Genomic DNA, 22,594 nt, shown 5'->3' on the forward strand with positions numbered 1-22,594 from the left:
TGCATTAGATATATTGCAGTAGCAGTGGCATTTTGATGTGGTTTTGAATGACCAGAGCAAGATACAATGCTGGTTGGATCTCTTAGAGAGAAAAAATAAAAATAAATGTACAGAGTTACGAGCAATTTGGAGTCAGCCCTGCACACAGGAGAGATGGGAAAACAAATGCAAAGAGCAGGCAGCTTAGAGCCATTTTACAAAGCACCAGACTGCAAAACAGGACTCAAGGAAAAGCTTCTTCAGTGTCTGCACCCCTAACACCTCCCCTTCTCCTGCCTACCAGCTAGGCTGGCTTTCACTAAGCCTTTCCTACACAAAACTGTGTAGAGCAGATTGAAGTGCTGCAATTCTTTCCTTGGTAAAATTTGGAGCATGTTGAGTTCACAGGAGTCTATTAAAATCAGTAGCTCTTCAAGGCAGGTCTGCCCCAGGCTGAAGTTATCTAATGAGGTATTTAAAACTCTCCCACTGCAAAGTGAAATAAATCAGAAATGAAATCTGCTTGAGAGAGATCATTATTGCAGAAATCCCACTGGACACCCCTCTGCTGGGAATGGCCAGGCATCCTCTGAAAAAAGTCTTTATTTTTAAATGGTTTTGATTGCAGCAGGAAAAAAAGCTTCCAGCAGCCAGTACAGAACTAGCCAAGCTCAGAAAGACTTTACAACCTCTCTGCTATGAAATCTTCACTGAGAATGCCACCCGTAGCACCTCCCCTGCTGACTCCTGCTGTTAAGGAGAGCTGAGGGAGTTTGCAGAGAGCTTGTGTCAAATGGAGAATAAGCAATGAAGGTTGTTTCTGGCAGGGATCACACAAAGCCACACATCCCATCTTTCAGTTCAGGGATAAGCAGCATTCCCAAGCCCTGAATACCCACTGAGAACCCTTACCAGCACATTGTGTCATTTATCAGCCAAGACTCCATTATATCAAGCAAATTACAACCAAAAGCCCCATCCAGACTGGACTGGAGGGACATAACTTTTACATAAATATATATACGTTTGGTGGTTATGAGTGTGGAAACCAGCAGTTCTTCCTGGCAGGATGGAGAAGAAAGCAGCAGGGATAAAACCAGCCAAACCACTTGTTGTAACCCCAGGGAGGGCTAAAAGATTGTTTGGGGATTAAATATTGGCTGTAAAGAAAAGCTTGGAAATTCAAGTGAAAAATTTGTCTCCAACTGCTTGTTCCATGGAGGTTTTCAGAAAACACGATGTGCAGATGCTTTTGCAAACTAGAAGTGGGGCAGAGACACATCTGTTTCTTCTCTGAATAAAATCTGTGGGGCTTCCAGAGGTTTCTGTAACTTGAAACATAAAATAATTTATGTGAAAACACCATGTCTCATTTAAATTTCATATTATCCAAGACATGTCTGTAAAAATAATCTAATGCTTTTCTGTAAGTAGTGCAGAAAAATCAAACTAAAGGATTACCATGACACAAAGGAGTCTGCTCTATAGTACAATAGTTGAAAACAAAAGCGTACTGAAGGTATCACTTTAAAACCTAGAATTATTGAACTCCAGGTCAGTTTTGCCCATGCAATGTGGGTGTGCAGCTGTTGTTTCAGAACTTGAAAATGTTTTAATAAGTATTATACTGTTAAAAAACAGGGTTTCAGTGAACAGACTTCATGGATTTAAATGAAATAATTGAAAATTTCAGGTGTACCAGAAAAAAGAAATGTTTCGATGCAAAAGCATCTGTTTTTCTTTGCGTAAGTGAATACTCATGAACACCAAACACTTCCTGTGTTCTCAGTCACAAAGCTCTGGTGGGCACAAACACCCAGGGAAGAATGAGCAGCAAAGGACAAACTGGTGACATCCACTCTGGAGCTTTGACCACCCTTTCCCTCCAGCTCAATCCTCTAAACCATATTTGTGTCTCCCACCATTTTTGGCCTAAATGTGCCCTTACTTCAGGATGGGGAAGAAAAGGTGTTAAGAAACAGCTCAACCAGAGTTTCCTGAAATGTGGGGTTGTTCATTTCCATCTGTTACTGTGTGCTAACAGCCCAATTATTTTATCCATCTTTCCCAACCAGCTTTAACTGTTAGAGCCTGCAGACCTCCACAGTGCATAATATGGCAACACCTTTTGTATTACAAATGTATTTAGTATTACAAAGTATTTGTAATACTTTGCTCGAGGCTGATTGGCCAAGACAACAGACTTGGGCTTTCAAAAGCACATAAATACCTCAGGTGGCAGCTGTTCAGCATCTTGGACTGGATCAAAGAACACGGCTGACACGGCCCCAAAATGCCAGCTCTCAGTCTGGTCACTCTGGTCAGCTTGGTGTCCACTGGTGAGTTGAGACTGCTGTAATGCAGCTGAGGCTTGACTGGGTTTAGGCAGATGATAATGAATTATTGAAATTCACTTGAACATAAATAATGCTAAGGTTTTTCCCCTCTAGTTTTATGAAGAATGATGGTAATATGGACAGTTATGACTATTACAAAATATGGATTAAGTGCGCATTAAGAAACATATATTGAAGTAGTTGGAGGTTTCAGAAAGAATTATAAAGTCATTAAGGTTTGAAAAGATCATCAAGTCTAAGATCATCAAGTCCAACTATCAACCAGGCATCTTTAGAAAATAAAAATAGTTTATTTCACAAACTATTTTTAAACATCTGTATCTATAACTTTGCTTTCTTTTTGATGTATATACATTAAAGTTAGACATCAGGAAAAAATGGATCAAGTCTGTACAGCAGGTTGTATAATGTCCTTTTACCTACAGCTTCTAAAATTACAAACTCCTTTGAGCTCGTGTCTTTCACTTTAAACACCCTATTTTGTACACCTAAACACTTTTTATTGCATTGGACTAAGAACATTGAATTTTTCCTGTTTTTCCTCTTTTCCATGTGAAGTGTTCACCAAGGAGCTGGATGCACACCCGCCCCAACAACAGCACCAGCACTGGGCACAGATCTGCAGCGGGAACCCCACCAACCAGATCCGCGGCTGTGACAAATACGGCTGCGGGAATTTCGGTGCTCACAGGTAACACAGCTACCCGGGCACCAGGACTCACCTGGCTTCCCTAAATTCAGTGTTCAGGCAGGAGAAAGAGTACAGTTACACAGAGCTGACACTCAGAATCAGAGAATACTGTTGTCTGCAAGATCTCTTGCTGATTTTTGGGCTATTCCTTGGCAATCTTGCAGAAGCACAGTGATACCACTTCTGACAACAGATGCAGGAGTGAAGGAACAGGACTGTTACATGAATTACAGAGTAAAGGAAATGGATGTATTTCAAGGATTTGTGTCATTTACCCTTGTTGCTTATACTCCAGAAATTTAACTAACACTCAGCACCAGCTTACAGGAAGCTGAGTAGATTCAATTACACAATCTAAAAATCTGTCAGCATCACCATCTTTAAGTAGATGCTAATGTGGTAGTTTTATGTATTTTTAAGTTTTAAACCTAAAATATAAAAACTTACTTAGTTTATAACTTAGTTTTTTAAAAAACTTAAAACTTAGGTTTAGTTTTAAGTGGGGACTTCATGCAACAGGTTATATTTCTCTGAAAAAATGCTTTTATATTTAGAGTGAATCTTGCATTTTCTTGTCATCTCCTCTCTCCAGGCTCTGTAAGTATCCATCTTAATCATGCCACTTCCAAATTTCTAAGTGAGAAAATGCCAGCCAAGATTCTATTTTACATGACACATGTAAAAAAAAATGGGGTAAAAAAAATTGTACTTTTCTATAACAGTTTGAAATACCCCATTAACTTAGGAAAATAAAAAATAAACTTATATTTGAAATTTCATCCCACTTGAAAGAAGGTCAGAGTAATGTGAACAATTTGCAAAAATTCCAAAAAAGGATGCTTCAAACCTGCTACTTCTGTCCAATTTCATTGCAGGCTAAAAATTTTTGTTGAAATTTTTGTTAGCAGCTATCATCCTGCATTAAGTGACCAATTGATACATAACATTAACCTTGAGAGATGTCCCTAACTATGTGTTTCTGCCTCCAGGCACGGTGGCAAAGGCAAGCACGTGGGTGTGGATGTCATCTGTTCCGACGGAGCCACGGTGTACGCTCCTTTCAGCGGGCAGCTCTCGGGACCCATCCGCTTCTTCCATAATGGAAATGCCATTGATGATGGAGTCCAAATCAAGGGAGCAGGCAAGTAATTAACAGCAGATGTGCTGTGAGTGCACAAGTAATCACTTCATTTACTTGAGCAAAGTTTCTGTGGTTCTTCAATTCAAGCAGTGTTGATTAATCTTGCATCCTCTCTAGTATGCTGAAATACTGGAAGACAGCACCAGCAGGATGTAGTCCTTTCCTATGCTTTTTTTGGAGAAGAGGGAAGAAGAGAGTTGAAAAACAGGTAGCAGGAAAATAACAAGCCCAAATAAAAAAATAGGAAACGGTAAAAATAAAGCACCAGAAATATATCCTCAATTTTGCTGAGAGGATGTTTTCCTGTCTCTATTTTCCAACTCACTTCTTTCCTTTTTTCCCTGGCAAATATAATAATTTTGATTTCATCATTGTTGGTACCTTGACTACATTTCTGCTTCATCCTAACAGTCTCCAGTAAGAGGCTGGCAGGGAATGCTTCTTGCTCACCCCAGGAGCAGAAGCAGCTGATGTTTCCTGACCCTGCTTCCTCTCACATCTCTCCCAGATTACTGTGTGAAGCTTGTCTGCATTCACCCCATCCGGTACCATGGCCAAATCCAGAGAGGGCAACAACTTGGGAAAATGCTGCCAATGCAAAAAGTGTATCCTGGCATTATTTCTCATATCCATGTTGAGAACTGTGACCGCTCTGATCCTACTCATCTGCTTACGCCTGGTAAAAAACCCTTAACAACAGAATATGCAACTCAGAACAAGAGTAGATCTGCACTCTAGGACCTGTGATACTCTTTTTGAATTTTTGTATTTAAAGCATGTTGCTTCTATTAAATAACTCTAATCTAGGAACATTACCATCCAGCTTAGGTCTACATTCCACTTACATTTCCTAAAGGATTACAAATTTTACGGAGAAAAATCCAACTACAAGCATGGGATGTAATGTCAGTATATTGTTACCTAACTGTAAATAAAACACAGTAGTTGCAATCATATAAGTGTTAAAACAATCTAGAACTTCAATGTGCTGTGTTCCTGTGTAAACTTTAACTCCAATGTGCTGTGTTCCTGTATTTCAAAGCTGTTCCACCATCACCACAGCGGGACGGGCGCTGGGCTGCAGTGTGTGCAGGGAACCCTACCAACGAGATCAGAGGCTGTGATAAGTATGGCTGTGGATACTATGGAGCTCCAAGGTAATAGAACTGAAACACACAGGGTTTTGTACTTCCACTAAACTAGGGGTTAAACTTTATTTAGGCCACACAAAAATTACAGCTTTGAAGGCTTAGATTGGACTTGAGGAAACTTTTAGGCTGCCCATATTGTTCATAACACCTCTCTGCTTGGAGCTTTTCATCAGACTAAGCCTTGCCTGATTTGACCTAGTGTTGGGAACAACCCTGACTCAAGTGGAAGGTTGGACTTGATGTCCTTCACACAACCAAACTTTCTGTGACTCTATGGTTTTATTTAAAGACCTGGAAGAAAGGCATTCTTCTCCATTTCTAACAGGTCATCCACCTTACATGACATTACCTCACCTACACCTCTGTAGATCCTTCAGCCAGTTTGCTGACACTATTTCTGTGCTAACAATCCATTTCCAGATCTCACCATGTGCTGCCTTAGCTCTGTCTGTAGCACTGGGCCTGACCAGAGGTTCTGTAATGATGTGTTTTCAGACGCGATGGCAAAGGGAAGCACCGGGCAGTGGATGTCATTTGTGCTGACGGGGCCACTGTGTATGCTCCCTTCTCTGGCCAGCTCTCTGGGCCTGTTAAATTCTTCCACAATGGAAATGCCATTGATGATGGAGTCCAAATCAGGGGATCAGGTAAATAGCTATCTTTCATTTAACATTTGTCTTGAGCTCCCATAGGATGTATTACCTTGCAGTTAGCCAAGTAGTTTAGCCACATTTTCTTCTATCCACTTGTACAGAGCATTTTGCCCCTGCTTCAATGCAAATAACTGAGTTCTACAGGATGTCTTCAAGCTTTTCCCTTTCCTACGGCACAAATTCCCACCTTCTCCCTGCCTTCCATCTTCCCTCTCCTACCTGATGAATGACTCCAACCACCTACCTAATTTTTATGACCACAGTATTTCTGCTATTTTGGTACTATCTCAGTGGAAAGGACTAGACAGACACTAATATTTCTGAAATATAATACAGAAGAACAAATGCTTCATCAGTCATCTGATGTCTTCTCTCCTCATTTTTTTCACCAGGATTCTGTGTAAAACTACTCTGTATCCATCCCATAAAATACAAGGGTGTGATTTCCAAGGGACAAGTCCTTGGGAGAATGTTGCCGATGCAAAGAGTATTTCCTGGGATCACATCGCATATTCACATTGAGAACTGTGACCACTCAGATCCTACAAGCAATCTTGAAAGGGGGAAAGGGCAAAGAGATTGAAATGGAAATACAGTAAATTCCAAATAAATCCATCTCAGCATCCAAAAGTTGTTTTTCTTCCCATACACAACAGTTTATATTATCACCAATTCAATACTTTGAGCTTTATACAAGCAACATCTGTTGGATGGGACTCACAAAACAATAAAAGATTTGAGTTTTTGTTGGAATTTGCATTTACCAGAGAACCAGGAAATTAGCAATGACTAGCTATAAGCTTCCTCAAAGTTTGAAAAATCAGCTAAAATGCAAAGTGCTTACTCCCTCCTGTGGCAGAGAAGGCACATTCCTGTCAGCTTCTCCCCCAAGCACCAGCTAGCCTCACTTGTTCAGATCAGGGAGAAAAAATGCTCTAAAACATCAGTGCATCAAAAATCCCAACATTCATCAATGCAGGCCTATTTAACTGGAAGCACAGAGCTGGAACAAGCTGAATTCAACAGCTTCATTTGATTACCTCAAAGGTCTTTTCCAAGCTTAGCAGTTCCATGATTCCTGGCTTCACAGAAACACTGCCTTAGTGACAGGGACTGAGAAAGGGACAATATTCAATGCAGCCTTTTAAGAGTTTCCCCAGGAACTGTAAATCTGTCACCAGAGTTTATAAATACACTAACACTGTTCTGTTGGCTGCAGAGACACAAAGGACTCCAGGACTTCCCAATAACTCACAAGCTTTGTCCACACTCCATTTTATGGTTTGCATGTCAGAAATCAGTTTTCAGGCACAAACATGAAATGGCAATGACTGATTTGCCACTCTCCAGTCTCTCCCAAGGTCTGTCACACACGTGGCTTCCAGTGAACCCCAAGAGAACACAGTGCAACAGATGGATGGATCTAGTATCAGTGGATTAAACCACTTTATTTCATTTCCAGTAGAAGCAAACCACACATCTTGAACCAAAGACTGTTGGGTAGTGCAGTTTTGTGTTCAAATAATCCCTGTATTCACAGCCTTTACTAAACAGTCAGATGCTTCTTAACTGTGCAACAGGCAATAAAGCGTTACTGACTCAGGTCTACGCGTTAGCTTGAACCCCTGGGCTTCCAGCTAGGAACAAGTCCAAGAAATGGTTGTTTTAACCCTTTAGCTGTTTTGTGGAAGTGGGGAAGAAACTTATTCTCTGCTGTGAATGCACTGGTTCTGGCTGGGGTAGTTAATTTGCTTCACAGGAGCTAGAATGGCGCTGTGGATTTGTACTGGAAACAGCATTGGTAATGTGGGGATGTTTTTGCTGGAGCTGAGCAGTGCCTACACAGAGCCCAGCCCTGCTCTGTTCCTTGTACTGTCCAGCTGAGGGTGCACAGTCTGGGAGGTGACACAGACAGGACAGCTGAGCCCAGCTGACCCAAGGGACATTCCATACTGTATGACATCAGGCTCAGCATATAAAGCTGGGAGAAGGAGGAAGGGGGTGTTGATGGGTGATGGAGCTCCGCTTTCCTGGAGATGGCTGATGGAAGTGGTGAATGGATTCCCTGGTTGGGGGCTGCCTGCCTGTGTGGCTCTTGCTTTACTATTAAACTCTTTATATTCAGCCATGAGTTTTCTCATTTTTACCTTCCAATTCTCTCTCCCATTCCTCTGGCTGTAAGGGGCTCAGCTGACAGCCAGGGTTAAACCACAACAGTGACAACCACCACCAGCAAATTCTTGTAGACTTCTCATTATCAATAGGAAGATGGAACAAGTGTGGCACCAAAATCATTACAGCAAAGATTTATATACAATGCATTTAAGTTTACAGTGTGCAAAATGTTAACACAAAAATACATACTCTAATTTACATCATTTACTCATCATGCCTTTCCCCTTTTAAGAAAATAAATATAATACAATCTTTTTCAAAAAACAATTAATAGCAATAAGTATTAAACAGTCCTGAATAAAATATTTCAGGATTACCTCCAGCAAACCTTTCTCTAGAAATCAGGGCTTACACAAAGCTCTGTAAGATACAGGTGAGACTACTAATGTCCATTTTGCCCTCTAAGTGACAACCTTAAGTGCTCTAAATCCTTGATTCCAAATAGAAATGGATCAAAGACAACTATATTGCATTTGATCTTTCCTTCTTACCAGCCACATTTATGAAACCCTTCTTCTTAGGAATGAAAGCAGGGAACAGCATTCAGACATCAGTCTTTGATTACAAAGACTTGAGCCCAAATCTAAAGCTATTCCTTATTGTCCTAATAGTTTCCAAAGTGCTTTAATGCTCACTCAAGCAATCAATCTAGAACCAAACTTAAAATCAGTAATTTTAACAAAAACTCCTTCCCATCCTTTTAATGAAAAAGACAAAAACAATATACTTACAATGCATTCCCTAGTTTCTGTAATGTGACAAAATCACTTAAAGTGCAATTCAGAACTGGAAAGTTTTTTGTAAGCATAAGCTTATTATCATTTTATTATACTGCCATGAATTTAAGCTAGATTATAGCTGATTAACCCAGGATAGTGTATTTTAATATACAAGCTTTTACAATTAAAACACGAATAATTAAAAAAAATAGCTATATGAAACATCATGACAAATAATACTGTACTCAAAGTTCTATCCAGCTTTCCACAGATAGATTTTCTAAAGTAATATAGTTTCTCTATTCCTCTTCTGACTACATCAGAAAGAGTAAATAAAGACATAAAAAAATACAAACCAAACCCACTTTAAAGTAAATGGAATGTTTAAACTGAAGTTCAGAGAAGCCCAAATTCACTGAAGTTTGAAGCACCTGTAAACCACAGACATACTTGCAGAACTGTTAAGTACACTTAAATCTATTTTCTATTTCAATACACAATTAATATTGTAGAGTGTTTTGCTGTTAGTCTAATAGAGGTTTTCTCAAGGAAGAAAAACTCAAATCTGGAAGAAAGTTTTCACATTTAATTTTTAAATTTTTTTATTTGCATAGAAAGCGACACCCCGATTCTACCACTTAATCCAGACATAAAATTTACCATGTTGGCATCATATCAGGAAACCACATTCTTCCAAGGTGTTTGGAGACTTCCAGATGAAGCCGATCTAAGCTGTAATCACTATCTGGAATCAGCACCTCCTCCATTATAGAGAGCTGAGTAAGCCTGCCCCCACACATCTTCACAAATTCAATGAAACCTCTGCAGGTGACTTCACACTCCCCCAGCCCCATGGCCGTTAGGTTCTTACAGCGCTCAGCAATCTGGATGAGTTCATCATCCAAAGGCTGGAGTCCATTGGCGCACACCACCAGCTCGATCAGCCTGGGGCAGTTCATGCCAATGCGACCCAGCATTGCCTTGCTCACGGCACGACCGAAGTACAGGTGTGTAACGGGTGTTTCCTCTCTGAAGAAAGCGTCAAATTCATCTTCATACAAGAAGAAATACATCACAATGTTGACTTTGGGGGAGTGTTTAACAAGAGCATCCCAGCTTTGCTTTTTAATGGTGTGAAATTGAACTTGTCCAGGATTTTCACTCACAACATCGATGCGAAGGTGTTCGAGATCAACGTGTTTTTCACTTGAAAGAGCCAGCAGCAGTTCATCACTTAATATGTAGTAGTTCAAAGCCAGCTCTTTAAGTCCATGGCACTGATCAGCCACACAAAGAATGCCTGAGGAACAAAAAAATTTACTCTCTAAAATGAAAAGTGAATATAAGCACAGTTGTTCTCTGTAAAGTTGGCTTGAGTTTTCTTGCTTATATCCAACCCCATGAAATATCCAAGTTCTAGGTATCCACAACCTTTACAGGGTTCTGGCCATTAACACTTCACAGTAAAAGACACAATTCACATTTATCTTGGATCTGCAGACCCTTCTCTTTTCCCCTCCCTATGCAGAATTTCCTCAACTTTGAAGAAGCAACTGGAATCAGGTCACACTCAGCTCAAGTTGCCACCATTCCCTTCCCTAACACTCACTCCTTCAACTTTCAACTAAACTATTTAAATCACCACCACACAGTTTAACAGCTACAACCTTCTGTGAATTAAGACCTAGATAACACTGACTCCTCCTAATCTGCTGGAATATGAAGAACATGGATTAAGTCACTTTTTGTGGACTCCAGAAAAGAATACAGGAACAGATCAGACCCAGACTCCCTTTCCCCAGCACAAAGGTTTCAGGAGAAAGGCAAGTAAGAAGAGACCCTGAAGCCCTCTGAACTTTCAGCAAGGCTGTACTTTGAAGGGAGTGATTCCTTCACCAACCAATGAGGAAGTTACCAGTCCCAGATCTGAACACAAGGACACTCTGGAAACACTCAATCTTACACCACAGGTTTCTGAAATTTGTACACATTTACAGCACCTTGCAAAACAATTACTGACAACTGTTATAATCTCCTTATCCCACCAAGTGGTAGCTGATTCATGGATCAGGGATTCTGTGGTGTTCACACAGAACACCAGTTATTTAAGTTTACAAGTCTGCATACATTAAGGAGCACCCATTGGGTTACCATCACATACTAAAGCAATGAACATCATGTCCTTTGAGCATTTGTTAAAGGCTTGCACTAATTTTGGAGGCTTTTCCTCCTCAAGGCCTATCATCAGAGATAGCAAAGCAGCTGGATGAAAAAAAAATCTCCAGGAATCCAGAAGATGTGGTCAAGTGAGTGGCACCTCCACCTTCACAAACCCAACTCATTTACTAACAACCACTTTCTTCTCCACCTTCCAACTGTCCAACTCAAGACTAAGTCAATTATGATGCTTTATGACTCCATTTTTCACATACATTCAGTACTCACCAGCAGGTGAAACATGAGGACAGCTGCTCATTTTTAGCAGTTTCAGAGTATCACTGTTGTTAGCAACAAGAACCTTCAAGGAAGGATCATCAAGGGGTGTATCATCTATTTTGATTGATGACAATGACTTAGAGTTCACAAAAACTACAGTCAGTGCTGATGCAAAATGAGCCTATTTGGAGAAAAACAAGGGAAAAAAATTCGTATGAAAAGATGGGCAAAACTTCAGTGCTTCAACCTCACATTCTACACATGCAGAAAGTACAAAAATAAACACTTCCCATGGATCCCCTTTTTTGTAAGGACTATTTCAACATGAACAGAGGGGATCTTTGTTTAAAAACAAGCTGCTGCATGTGATGAAATTAATCTTCACTCATTATTTATCTACTCTGATTAATCAATTCACTGTAATACATTGATAACCATAGGGATAACTGGACACAGTGATGAGCCTGAAATATCTGGAGTTTTTGTGCAGAAAAAAAGAAATGGCCTTTATTTTCCAGAAAGTAACTCTTCTGTTACTTGAAAGTAACTATAAACTGTTTCATAAAAGTTACCATCAACTGAAGAACAGAACATTAAGAAAGGAAAAGTGGTTTAAGAGTGAGTTAAAATATGTTAGTTACTGTTTGTAGAACCTTACCTTAGAGACATTCATGAAGCTTGGTTTTGCTGTAGAGATCAAACCCAGTGTCTTGATAGAACAGTTCACCAACTGAGAAAGGATGTCACAGGCTGCTTCTGCTGACTCAGTACTACTATCAACCTATAAAAGCAATTTTAAAAGATTGAAGTCATTCTGCAGTATTATTTAGGAAACAGCACCATGGATACCCAAGACTGCAGGTTCCACATCTACTCAGCTGTACTGCTCCAGACTGCAATCATCACAGACACAGAGTGCACTGACTGGAAATTTCAAGACCAGAAAGAGCTCAGGGAAGTTACTATTAGAAAATTTTCTTGAGTGTGACTGCTGGGTAATTCTAGTATGAACACACACCTTGAATCTAAGTCTTGTCTTCAAATAGCCTCATATTACAGCAATACTGTAACAGTACTTGTGCTATGATACACACTGATACACTGATATGAATGCATTTTTTTTAAAATGCCAGTATTTAGAGCCCAAAAAAGATTTGACAAAGTCTTCGCTCCAGCAAACTAATCCATTTTATCTACATGGACAACACCTTTGCATCTTAAATAATGAACTGATTCAAAATTCGTATGTCTGAAGAGTAACTTTGAACAAATCCCTTATTTCACCTCACCTTCCACCTCTGTTTTGCAAGACATTCGCTATTTCTTTACACTCAGAGGTTAGAGTGTAGAAAATTGGATGAAACTGTCTGGACGTGGAAATAAAATGTTGCAGCTGCATTTTGAAACATTAGACGTGCCAGGTACAAGCCTTAAGGCAGCCAACACAGAGCAGCTGCATCCCTCGTGCTCAGAGACGTGACACTGACCCAGCGCTCATCCACAGCTTACCTTGAAGCTGACGTACTGCAGATGGTCAGCGTGCCTCTTGATAATCTGCTGAATGAGATCCGGATGTGTAGACTTTAAATAAGAAGTGGCTGGCTGGCTGAGTTCAAATTCAAATCTCCTCCAGAGATCTGGGATGTGAAAAACTTCATTCCACCTTCGACAAACAGAAGATGCCCTGGCTCGATCCACTAAAGTCAGGAACTGAAAAACACGCAGAATCACGTGGTGTGGAAGGCTGCCCCAGTCCATCGAGGTGCACGGGTCAGATTCCCCAAACCCTGAGCCACATATACTAGTTTTCTGTTTTTTGCTTGTCTGTGATGTTCCAGGAGCTTCAGTTCCAGCCACCACCTTCTGCCCAGTTCTCTTCATCGTGAAAATTTCAGAATGCAATTATCCAACGTATTCAAACTGCACAGGTTCCTGAAACGTCGCACATACAATAGGTCTCTAGAAAAACACAGATTAGGAGAGGAAGGGAGAAAGGGCAGTGGAAACACAGAAAGATATAACAAGTTAATAAAATTTAAATATAGCATATTATTTTGAAAATAATTAGATACGGACATATCCATATGTCAACATCCAGTGCACAGATGTTGGCAAGGACCTTCTCTCTCAGTACCTTCTACTTTGTACAACTTTAATTGAATCTGGAGAACTCTGACTTGTTAATTTACCAAGTGTACTTTCATGTAGTAGTATTTCATAGTACATAAAGCATTTTGTAGTGAACAAAAAGTATTTAACAGCAATTTAATTCAAAGTAGAAAACTGATTGTTTAAATTTAAACTCAGTTGGCAAACTATGGAATCTCCTCATGATTTCTAAATAAAGTTTATCAACTAAAAATCTTAATTCATAAACTCCTTTTTTAAACACAGATAAACCTGGAACAGTTATGTTCAGATTGAAAGTTGAAAAGTTATTCCTATATTCCCCAGATTTTTCTTTCCCACATAATGCCAAGCAGAAGAAAGTGTTCGTACAACTAACAATAAAAAAATTTCAGAGGTCACTTATCAAAGCAGGGCAAAGTAAGTGAGGTTCACATGATGAACATCGCTTTCAGCAGGAAAAGGACAGTGACCTTGGAAATGAGCAAACTGCACGGATTTACTTCAGCAAGGGACGATGCCTCACAAGGCAGAGTCCAGAAGAGCAGTGTAAGAAAAAAGCTCTGCTTTCACAGGCTGAAGCAGTGCAGTCTAACCAAGTCCATTCTAGACTGAATTCTGTTGTTCAGTCAATTTTCAACAGCTGCCTTTGCCACTTCATTTTAGTACAGGTTGAGGCCCCTTCTCAAATGTCCCACCAACCAGATGTTCATCCAGACCTTCTCTCTTCCAACCTGTGTGAAGGGAGTATTTTCAAAGCAACCATGCATTTTTCAAGAAAGAACAGAGCAAATTGTCTATTTTTACTGAACAAACTTCCATGGCAACCCCCACAGCTTGCTTTTTCTGGACTGAAAATTTTCCATAGTATCTTCATTATGGGGGAGAGGGGGAAAGGAAGAAAAAAAACCTCACAAATCTCTGTACTGCAAAAACAGCTGCCAAAATACATACTATTCTATCAAAAAGTTACCTGGCATTTTCCCCAACCTATAAAATCTGACCTGTTTGGCTCATGAATGTCTGACAAACCCCATTTTAATGAAAAGAAAGCACGTGCATTCTTTGAGAAGCTGGAAAAAACAATGTAGCAAATTTATTAAGGGCTGTTCATATGACCAACTTCACTACTGCTTGACTTCCTGACAAATTATCTCAATCACCAAGGAATTTATTTTAGCAGTTGTTATACATATTCACCCAGTCTATTTAAGTTTCCATTAGTGATTGGAATCAGCAATATATGCAGAAGGATAAGCCAGCAACACTCTTTAAATTACATTGAATAATAGTTTTTCTTCCCTGAGTAGACACATGGCTTACATTAACAGTGTTACTAATGTAATGAAGATGCAGGCTCAGCATGAATAAACATCTTGCTATTAGACTGTCAAGTTATCATCCACACAACCATGTTTTATGACTTTAGACTACTTTAAGTCACACAACAAATGTGCATTCCAAACCATTAAGTGTGGATGTAGTAATTAACCATTACAAAACTCTCGTTTGCAGTTGCTCATAGCCTTGCTAAATTTAGCAAAGGCTAAATACCTTTTGAGTCAAATATATCTGTTGCTTGTTTTTCCTCCTCCCTTCAGAGGAGGAAAACACCTCAGAGGACTTACAGACTTGGCTGTTTCCTTAAACAAAAGTCCAGAAAAAAAACCGGAATTGAACAAATGCTGTTGTTTGAGAAGCTTCTCCTTGCTATTGCTATTCTCATGCAGATCTGCAACATCTTAGTTAAAGATAGGTTTCTGATAAAAATGGAAATTTCTCCTTACTTCAACTTGAACTTCATGGGTGCTGATTTGGTTCCCACAAAGAAGTTCTGACATCTGAGAACAACCAGAAAGGGCATTTCCCTAAACCACAGGTCAAGCTACAGAACAGAAGAAGCACTCCAGATGTAGGAAGAGATGCAGCAAGGTATTGCTGGTGTACACAGCAGCTATGCTCTGCCTGCTGGAATTTGGGCCTAACTTCTTCTTGTCACTACAGCCTTTAGAAACTGCTGTCTCCAGAATTTTTATGTTTAATATTCTACACTACAGTCCTTCATATCTAGGAAAATTAATTCCTTTTATTCAGTGTGGAATGCAAAGCCAGAAAAAAGTTCCATTGGTTATGCACTGTTACATTTCTAACAAACACAAAGCACCAATATTTACTGCAAAAATAAAAATCCTTATTTCATTCTGAATACTTTACAAACAGTATGTATATTAAAACAGAACTGAAGTTGGCTAAATTACAGTCCCATGTGATATAACCCAGGTAGCATTCAAATGAGAGGTTTACACACTTACACACACACACACTTACACACATACACAACCCTACCTCCAAGGAATGTGGAGGTTCCTGTCAAGTTACCAGCACCTTTCTGGTATCTGAACATCCATCCCACTGTTGAGTCATCCTGTATGTGTGCATGGATTCCTTAACCAGAAGGCAGGGATGGGTCCCAGAAGATGAACCGACCTGTGAAGCCACCAACCAAAGAAAAACTGTTCTGCAGTGTCTGGGCAACCCATAGGAAGGACTAACATCAATTCTGGAACAAAGACTGAGACAAATAGTACCCACTGCTCTGCAGGGCCAATGTGGAAGCAGAGCAACAGAATGTAACAAGAAAATTTGTTTCACCAAACATTATCTGAAAAATACCATTTAAGTAAGGGGAAAGTGTAATTGTTGCCCAAAAAATAGCTTTTGCCTTATCTACAGTTTTAGTCACATGAGCATTCTTTTGCAACACAGATACACCTCTGAATTCTTGAGTATTACCCAAAGAAAACTACAAACCTTGATAACAAATGTCTATTTCTTTCTGGCCTACACTATACCAAAACCATGAGAATCAAAACTTATGCTTAAAGACAGGACCTAGAACACTTTGACATTTAAGGACTCTTGGCTTTAAACTTTACTCACTTTTACTCCAAAAATATGCTTACTGCACCATGATAATTTTGACAGTAAACAAACAATTTTGGCTAATTAAACTGTATCTGGAAAAAAGTTACCAATAATTGACAAGTATCCTCCCACATACTAATGAAAGAACTATCCTGTGTCTTAGTATGACAGAGTATCTTGGTGCACTATGAGAAAACAGACCCAAAACCCCCATGTCCAGTTACCGATTTTATATTATCTGAAGATACTTTAATGGAAAGCTACAAGAACAGCAATGCCCACCTCACTAAATCATGACAGATTCTAGAAACAGAAGATGTTTACCAAGTATTGTGTTCAACCAGTAATAACATCTTCAGAAACCTTCCAATGCTGAACTCCTCTACTTTTCTTTAAAAATGGGACAAGACTTCAGATTCTCCTGGGTCATATCATCATCTTTTGAAAAACTATCCAGTTAATATCAGCTTTATAGATGCCATGCTTAAAAAAGCTGTAGTATACATTATTTATGAATACATGAGAAGTAGCCCCCATCTTCCACACAAAATCAAACTCAAGTACTGCAAGTACTGTAATCTAATGCTGCCGCTCAGCTCACACACCAGAAAATTTAGAACTGAGTAGTCATGCTTGTCTATAAAGAGAAAGCTTTTCATTATGATATTCGTTAGTAACTTTGTGGGTGGCACCTGAATAAATCTGTCATTTATGGTGGCCTTGTATTGCACAGTGTTCAGCACACAAAATTCATATTCGTAAGTACTGTCAGTGCCAAACAAATAAAAGGTTTATAATGCCACATATAAACAGCTTGCTTAAATAACATTAAAACTGAGAGAACAAAACACTGAGATGCAATTTAAAGATTCAACAAAGAAGTGTATTAAGTTTACAAACAACATATTTTAAAGCAACTTTCTTACCTAAAGAACGCTTCCAAGTTACAATAGGCAATAAATGAATGAACTGAGGCAGCTGCAGCCATGGGGCACTCACATGCATCTGTCTGCTTTCCCCTCCTGTCAGATAAAATGCCACAAAAACCTGTGTTAGTTTTGGAAAAAAAATAAAAACAATCTTCATACTACATCCAATAGAAACATGATGGGGAAATACAATGACATAAATTTATACATTTTATTGCTTTTGTAAAGGAGCTTGAGGGGATTATCTCAAACTTATCCCACAATGCAAATATTGTCACCGAGAGAAAGATGAGGCCAGACGAAGTGTAATAGTGATGGGGAAACAAATGCTGCAACTGTATTTACATTTATTGGTCAACAGTACAATGTAAACATCAAGTTATTCAGTATGTGCATTATCATTACCACTACTAGTGAATCTTGGTAAACAACACTGTAACTACTAAAGTAATCTAACAGTCATGAAAAACAGAGAAAAAAAAAAACAACACCCAAATGTTTTTTCTTACCTTCTTCCCTTCTGTGGCAAGGCTGTCTAATGGCCTGGGGAACCGTGTGATGAACACACAGAGGCCACATGGCTCAGCTTCCCACCACAGACTTGCACAGCCCTCGCCAGCACCTGCCCAGGCCTGGCTGCAGTCACACGGCAGGAGCTGCTCCCGACAACAACAAAGCACCCAGCCCGCAGCCACCTCCCTGTTTACGAGCTCCCAGAATCCAGGTGACAGCCTGGGCCACCTGGGAAGGTGGATCACAAGGCATTGCATCAAGGGGTTCAGATTAAAAGTCCCTTGCTTCCCTCCACACTATTTTCTTTCAATATGACACTGCAGGTAAGTTTGTGTTTCGGAGTCTTCTGTCATAGGTAATCATTCAATGCTTTACCCCCAGGAATATCACAAAAAAGTTTATTTTACAAAAACACAACAAAACCTGAAATCTTTGTTGTGATAAGCTTTACATTGCTTTTACATATCCCATCATGGGCATGGGGGATGAGTACCCTTCCCCCTGTTCTGAACTCAGGATTTCAGTATTCTTCCCAACACTCCAAATGTGGCAACAAACAAAAGTACTTATTGACAGTAAACTGACATCCAAAGTTAAGGAGAGTAGTACCTTTTTACAATAATAACTGAATCAAATATAGGTCAATAAAGTAGGAAGTCAATAAAGACTACCTACAATGCTCAGCAGCTTCTGAGTTTTACAGAGATAGGACTGGTTACCTGTAATAGCCAAATAACCAAGAGTAACCCCAAAGAAGAGAGTTTGAACAGACCTGTCCCAAGAACCCTCAGTAGAGAAGGAAGTTCATACTTTAACACTGCAGATAAGAACTAGCAGAATTTTAGATAATACATTAAAAAAAAAGTTACTGAAAGTGACTGTTAGCAATAAAACTATAATCAGGTGTACATCTAATGTACATCTGAGTGCCTAAGAGCACAAGAACTATCCAAAGCAACGTAAACCACGTTAGCTTAAGTAAGCAGAAATGTATATTATAAAATAGTATAGTTATCAGAGATGCAATCAAATACAGGCTTGTTATGCAAACAACAATAAATTGTTATCTAAGGTAGTTACCCAAATGATTATCAAAGATAAACAGCAGCAACACAATCATTGAAATGAAACACTGATAACTGCTGAGGTTCATCAAATCTATTAATATCCTCATTTGTATAAAGCAGAGTATCAAAAATTGGTGCACGCCCCCCATACAGCTCTACCTGTGATTGAGTATTTTGACAGCTGTACCTTATCTTACTCAAACTACCTCAAATCCACTGAAGCCAACAGGATTCAGAAATAAATCAAATTAACTGTTTGTGCAACTTATCCTGCCAACACAGTGTAAAATTCTGCTAAAATTAAGGCGTTAAAACCTCTCCCATGGCATGGGGGCTTGCTGGGGGATTTGAAAAGTGCTGAACAGCAGCTCTGTTAAACAAGCCTTCAGCTGCTGTTCACTCCTTCCCAGGATACAAAGTCAGTTCAAAAAAAGCTTTTATTATTGTAACCAAACATATCACAGATTCAAGCCACAAAGAAGTAACTGCTTCCTCTGATTTCTAGCAAAAAATGAGCTCCTGAGAAATAAAAACCCTTCCAAATAACCAAGCTTGGAAATATTCTGAGATAAAGTAGGCATTCTGATAATTAAGCTTTAACTTTCTAACACCTGGAAATTAATGTTTACGGACCTGCCTTACACGGCTGAAATACCGGTCCCATTAATCACACTGTCTTTAAAGAAATCGCAGTTCAGTGACAGCACCCCAGGCCACCCCCTCACCACGCTAAGGAACTCGGAATTCAGAGTCTGGCTGGGGAGCAAGAGCAGCGAAAGGCAGGCAGCCCTGGAAAACTGCTGCCACCACAATTTCAACCAAGTATAGTGCAAAACATAGGTAAAAAAACCCACATTTTAAGCCTAAGTCTCAGAAGATCTAGTCCTTCAGGATGATGAGCTCAGAGATTAAGCTTTTTCTTCATCTAGGGCATTTCAGACTTTAATGCGTGGCATTTTTGCTTCTGAAGAGGATTATTTGGTTTTTTTCATCAGCCCTCATTTTTCTCAACACTGAGCATCTGACTCAAAGGATTTACTGCATTTTTAGTATGTTTATGACAAACCCTCAGATTTCTAAAAATAACCACATTCAGCTGAACATCTTAGTGCTTGCATTAATTTTAACTGAAGAAATACAAATGCATAGCCACTTTTAGTACTATTTCGGTGGTGAAATTTAGATACTGGATTTCTACTGATGCATTATTTTTGGAAGGAAGCCAACCCCTTTGCCCAACGCCCAAGACCCCTCGTTTTACTCAATGACACATCTCAAGCTGCACAGCTCTTTAGAAAAGCTCTCTTGAGGGTTCACCTAAACGCCTACGGCAGGAATGAAAAATAATTGTTACTTCCGTAGGTTTTCTTGATACCTTGCTACCCGACTTTTTTTAACAAGCCATTTGAACTCTTTACATGGGAAAATCAGCTCCCAGGCACCGCGCTCCCGCAGCTCGGCGATAGCTGCCGGGATGGCACAAGCCCAGGGTACCGCACACCGAGCCCCTCACGAGGTTTGGCGCTCAGGGAGAATTTAACTCTCCAGGCGCAGAGTGCTTCTGTCTGTCTGTCTCTCTGCCCGTCTGTCTGTCAGCCTGTCCGTCTGTCCGCCTGTCCGTCAGTCCGTCTGCCTGCCCGTCTGCCTCCGCAACCCGGGCCGCCCCCGCGGCCTGTCCCCCCCGCCGGCCGCCGCGCAAGGGCCGCTCCCCGCGGCCGCCCCGCCGCTCACCGCCGCCGGTGCGCGGCTCCCTCGCAGCGTGAGGCCGGACCGAGGCTCCGAGCAGGGGCAGAGCAGGGCCAGCACCGCGCTCAGCCCGCAGCGCCCGGGACTCGCCGAGGGCGGAGCCGCGGCCCCGCCGCCCCAGCGCAAGCGCCGGGCGAGGCCGCGGGCGGCGGGCACGTGACGGCGGCGCCATTTCGTGCCGGCCGCCCTCGGGCCGCGGGTAAAATGGGGGGGGCCGAGGTGTGGGCTCTGGAGCCAGCAGCGACCCCCGGCAGCCTTGGGTTCTGCTCATGGCCCTCGCCGGTTCCCCAAGAGCGGGAGGCTGCTACTTCCCCCCTCACTAGGCCTCCATCTCAGAATCACACAATCACTTAGGTTGGAAAAGACCTGTGTGATCATCGAGTCCAGCCTGTGACCAAACACCAACTTGTCAGACAGTGGCACTGATAGGAAGGATGTGTGCTCATGTCTTTCCAAGAAATTCCATGGGTGAGGGTATGAGTGTTAACATCTTTGAAACAGGTGTTAATGTTTCTACCCACTTCAAGCCCCACGTTTGTTACGGAACCCAGACAGTTTGACTCCTGAAACAGACAAATGGGTCCGCACAAGACCGAATTTCTGAACTCTGGGGTAAAATGCCTCGTTCAAGGGGGGATATGTGGTAGGCGGTTCGGGAAGGCTGTTCCTTCCTAGTGCCTCAGCTGATGGGGAAAGGAAGAGGGCAACAAGCGGCCGGGAGTTCAGGATAAAGGGAGGCTGCTGCCTCTGAAACCTCGAGAACGAGAAGACCCTGTGGGAAGGGTCCTCAGTGGACTCTCCTTTTTTTTTTGGAATAAAATTGCAGGATTCTTCTGTCTCCTTTATGACCACTGGCTTTTCCTAGCGTGATTTTCCGCACAGCACTGAGTGTCCCAAACAGCTTTTCCTTTAACACCTCCAGGGATGGTGATTCCACTGCCTCCCTGGGCAGCCCATTCCAATGTCTGATGACATTTTCTGGGAAGAAATTCTTCCTAATGCCCAACCTAAACTTCCCCTTGTCCAGCTTCAAACCATGACCTCTTGTCTTATTGCTGGTTGCCTGGTCCCTGACTCCCACCTGCCTGCACCCTCCTGTCACGGATTTGTAGAGAGGAAGAAGGTTCCCCTCGAGCCCCTTTATCCCCAGGCTGAGCTCCCCCAGCTGCTTCTCTCCACACTTGTGCTCCAGACCCTGCTCCAGCTCCGTTGCCATTCTCTGAACCCGCTCCAGTCCTCCCGTGTCTGTGAAGCGGGGACACCAGAACTGGACACAGCACCGCAGATGTGGCCTCACCAGTGCCAGCTACAGGGGTCAGTCCCTTCTCTGGTCCCAATGGCTACGCTGTTGCTGATACAGGCCACATCCCATTGTCCTTCTTGGCCACCTGGGTACACACTGGCTCACATTCTTTTCCTGCCACATGTATTTTCCATCATTTCCTGACATGAAGTGCCTGTAAGCCCTCATCGCCCTTGAGCTGGGGCAGCCCTGGCCTTGGAAACTGCCCCAAGCCTCTTCCAGAGGCTGTTCCCTCCAGGCAGAGCCATCCCCTGCCCTTCCCATAGGAGCTAGGCATAGAATCATAGACTCAAAGAAGGATGGTTATTCTGTTACTGATTTCTAGCAATCTTTTGGCCATAAAGGGCCCTGTTCTGAACAGTAAGGCTTTCCCTGCTTGCTGTGTGCATCCTCTCTGGGGCTGCTCCAAAGCACCCCAGTGAGAGTGGGCTGAGCACTGTATCACATCCAAACTGAAGGTGCCCAAAGTATGCCTTTTGTTATCTAAAGCATAATTTTTAAAAACCTTGCAGATTGTGTAACCGTTCATCATTAATCAGTGCTGCTTTATTATTGTAGCTATATCTGGCTATATCTGAACAATGGAGCTTTTATTACCAACTGCAAAACCCTTACAGCCATGGATTTCCTGGGTCTTGCATATAGCAAGTATTTACCAGTAATAAGCCTTTATATCATTTTT

General features: G+C 41.2%; 2 protein-coding genes across 2 annotated transcripts; one reads left to right on the forward strand and one right to left on the reverse strand.

The window, feature by feature from the left end:
* The first annotated feature begins 2,231 nt into the window (after window positions 1–2,231).
* On the forward strand, window positions 2,232–6,555 carry LECT2 (leukocyte cell derived chemotaxin 2). Its single transcript, XM_058848777.1, has 7 exons — window positions 2,232–2,318; window positions 2,895–3,027; window positions 4,017–4,168; window positions 4,677–4,847; window positions 5,211–5,325; window positions 5,815–5,966; window positions 6,365–6,555. The coding sequence occupies exons 1-7, from the start codon at window positions 2,273–2,275 to the stop codon at window positions 6,553–6,555; spliced, it is 960 nt and encodes a 319-aa protein (XP_058704760.1). The 5' UTR covers window positions 2,232–2,272.
* Window positions 6,556–9,437: 2,882 nt separating this feature from the next.
* On the reverse strand, window positions 9,438–20,750 carry LOC131584062 (F-box/LRR-repeat protein 21-like). The gene is made up of 7 exons (XM_058848817.1): window positions 20,595–20,750; window positions 17,281–17,376; window positions 15,776–15,916; window positions 12,812–13,261; window positions 11,961–12,083; window positions 11,312–11,483; window positions 9,438–10,166 (listed from the first exon to the last, which is right to left on the reverse strand). The coding sequence occupies exons 4-7, from the start codon at window positions 13,181–13,183 to the stop codon at window positions 9,523–9,525; spliced, it is 1,311 nt and encodes a 436-aa protein (XP_058704800.1). The 5' UTR covers window positions 13,184–13,261; window positions 15,776–15,916; window positions 17,281–17,376; window positions 20,595–20,750; the 3' UTR covers window positions 9,438–9,522.
* Between the last annotated feature and the right edge of the window lie 1,844 nt (window positions 20,751–22,594).

The sequence above is a fragment of the Poecile atricapillus genome, chromosome 13, assembly GCF_030490865.1.
Source record: "Poecile atricapillus isolate bPoeAtr1 chromosome 13, bPoeAtr1.hap1, whole genome shotgun sequence".
Lineage (NCBI taxonomy): Eukaryota > Metazoa > Chordata > Aves > Passeriformes > Paridae > Poecile > Poecile atricapillus.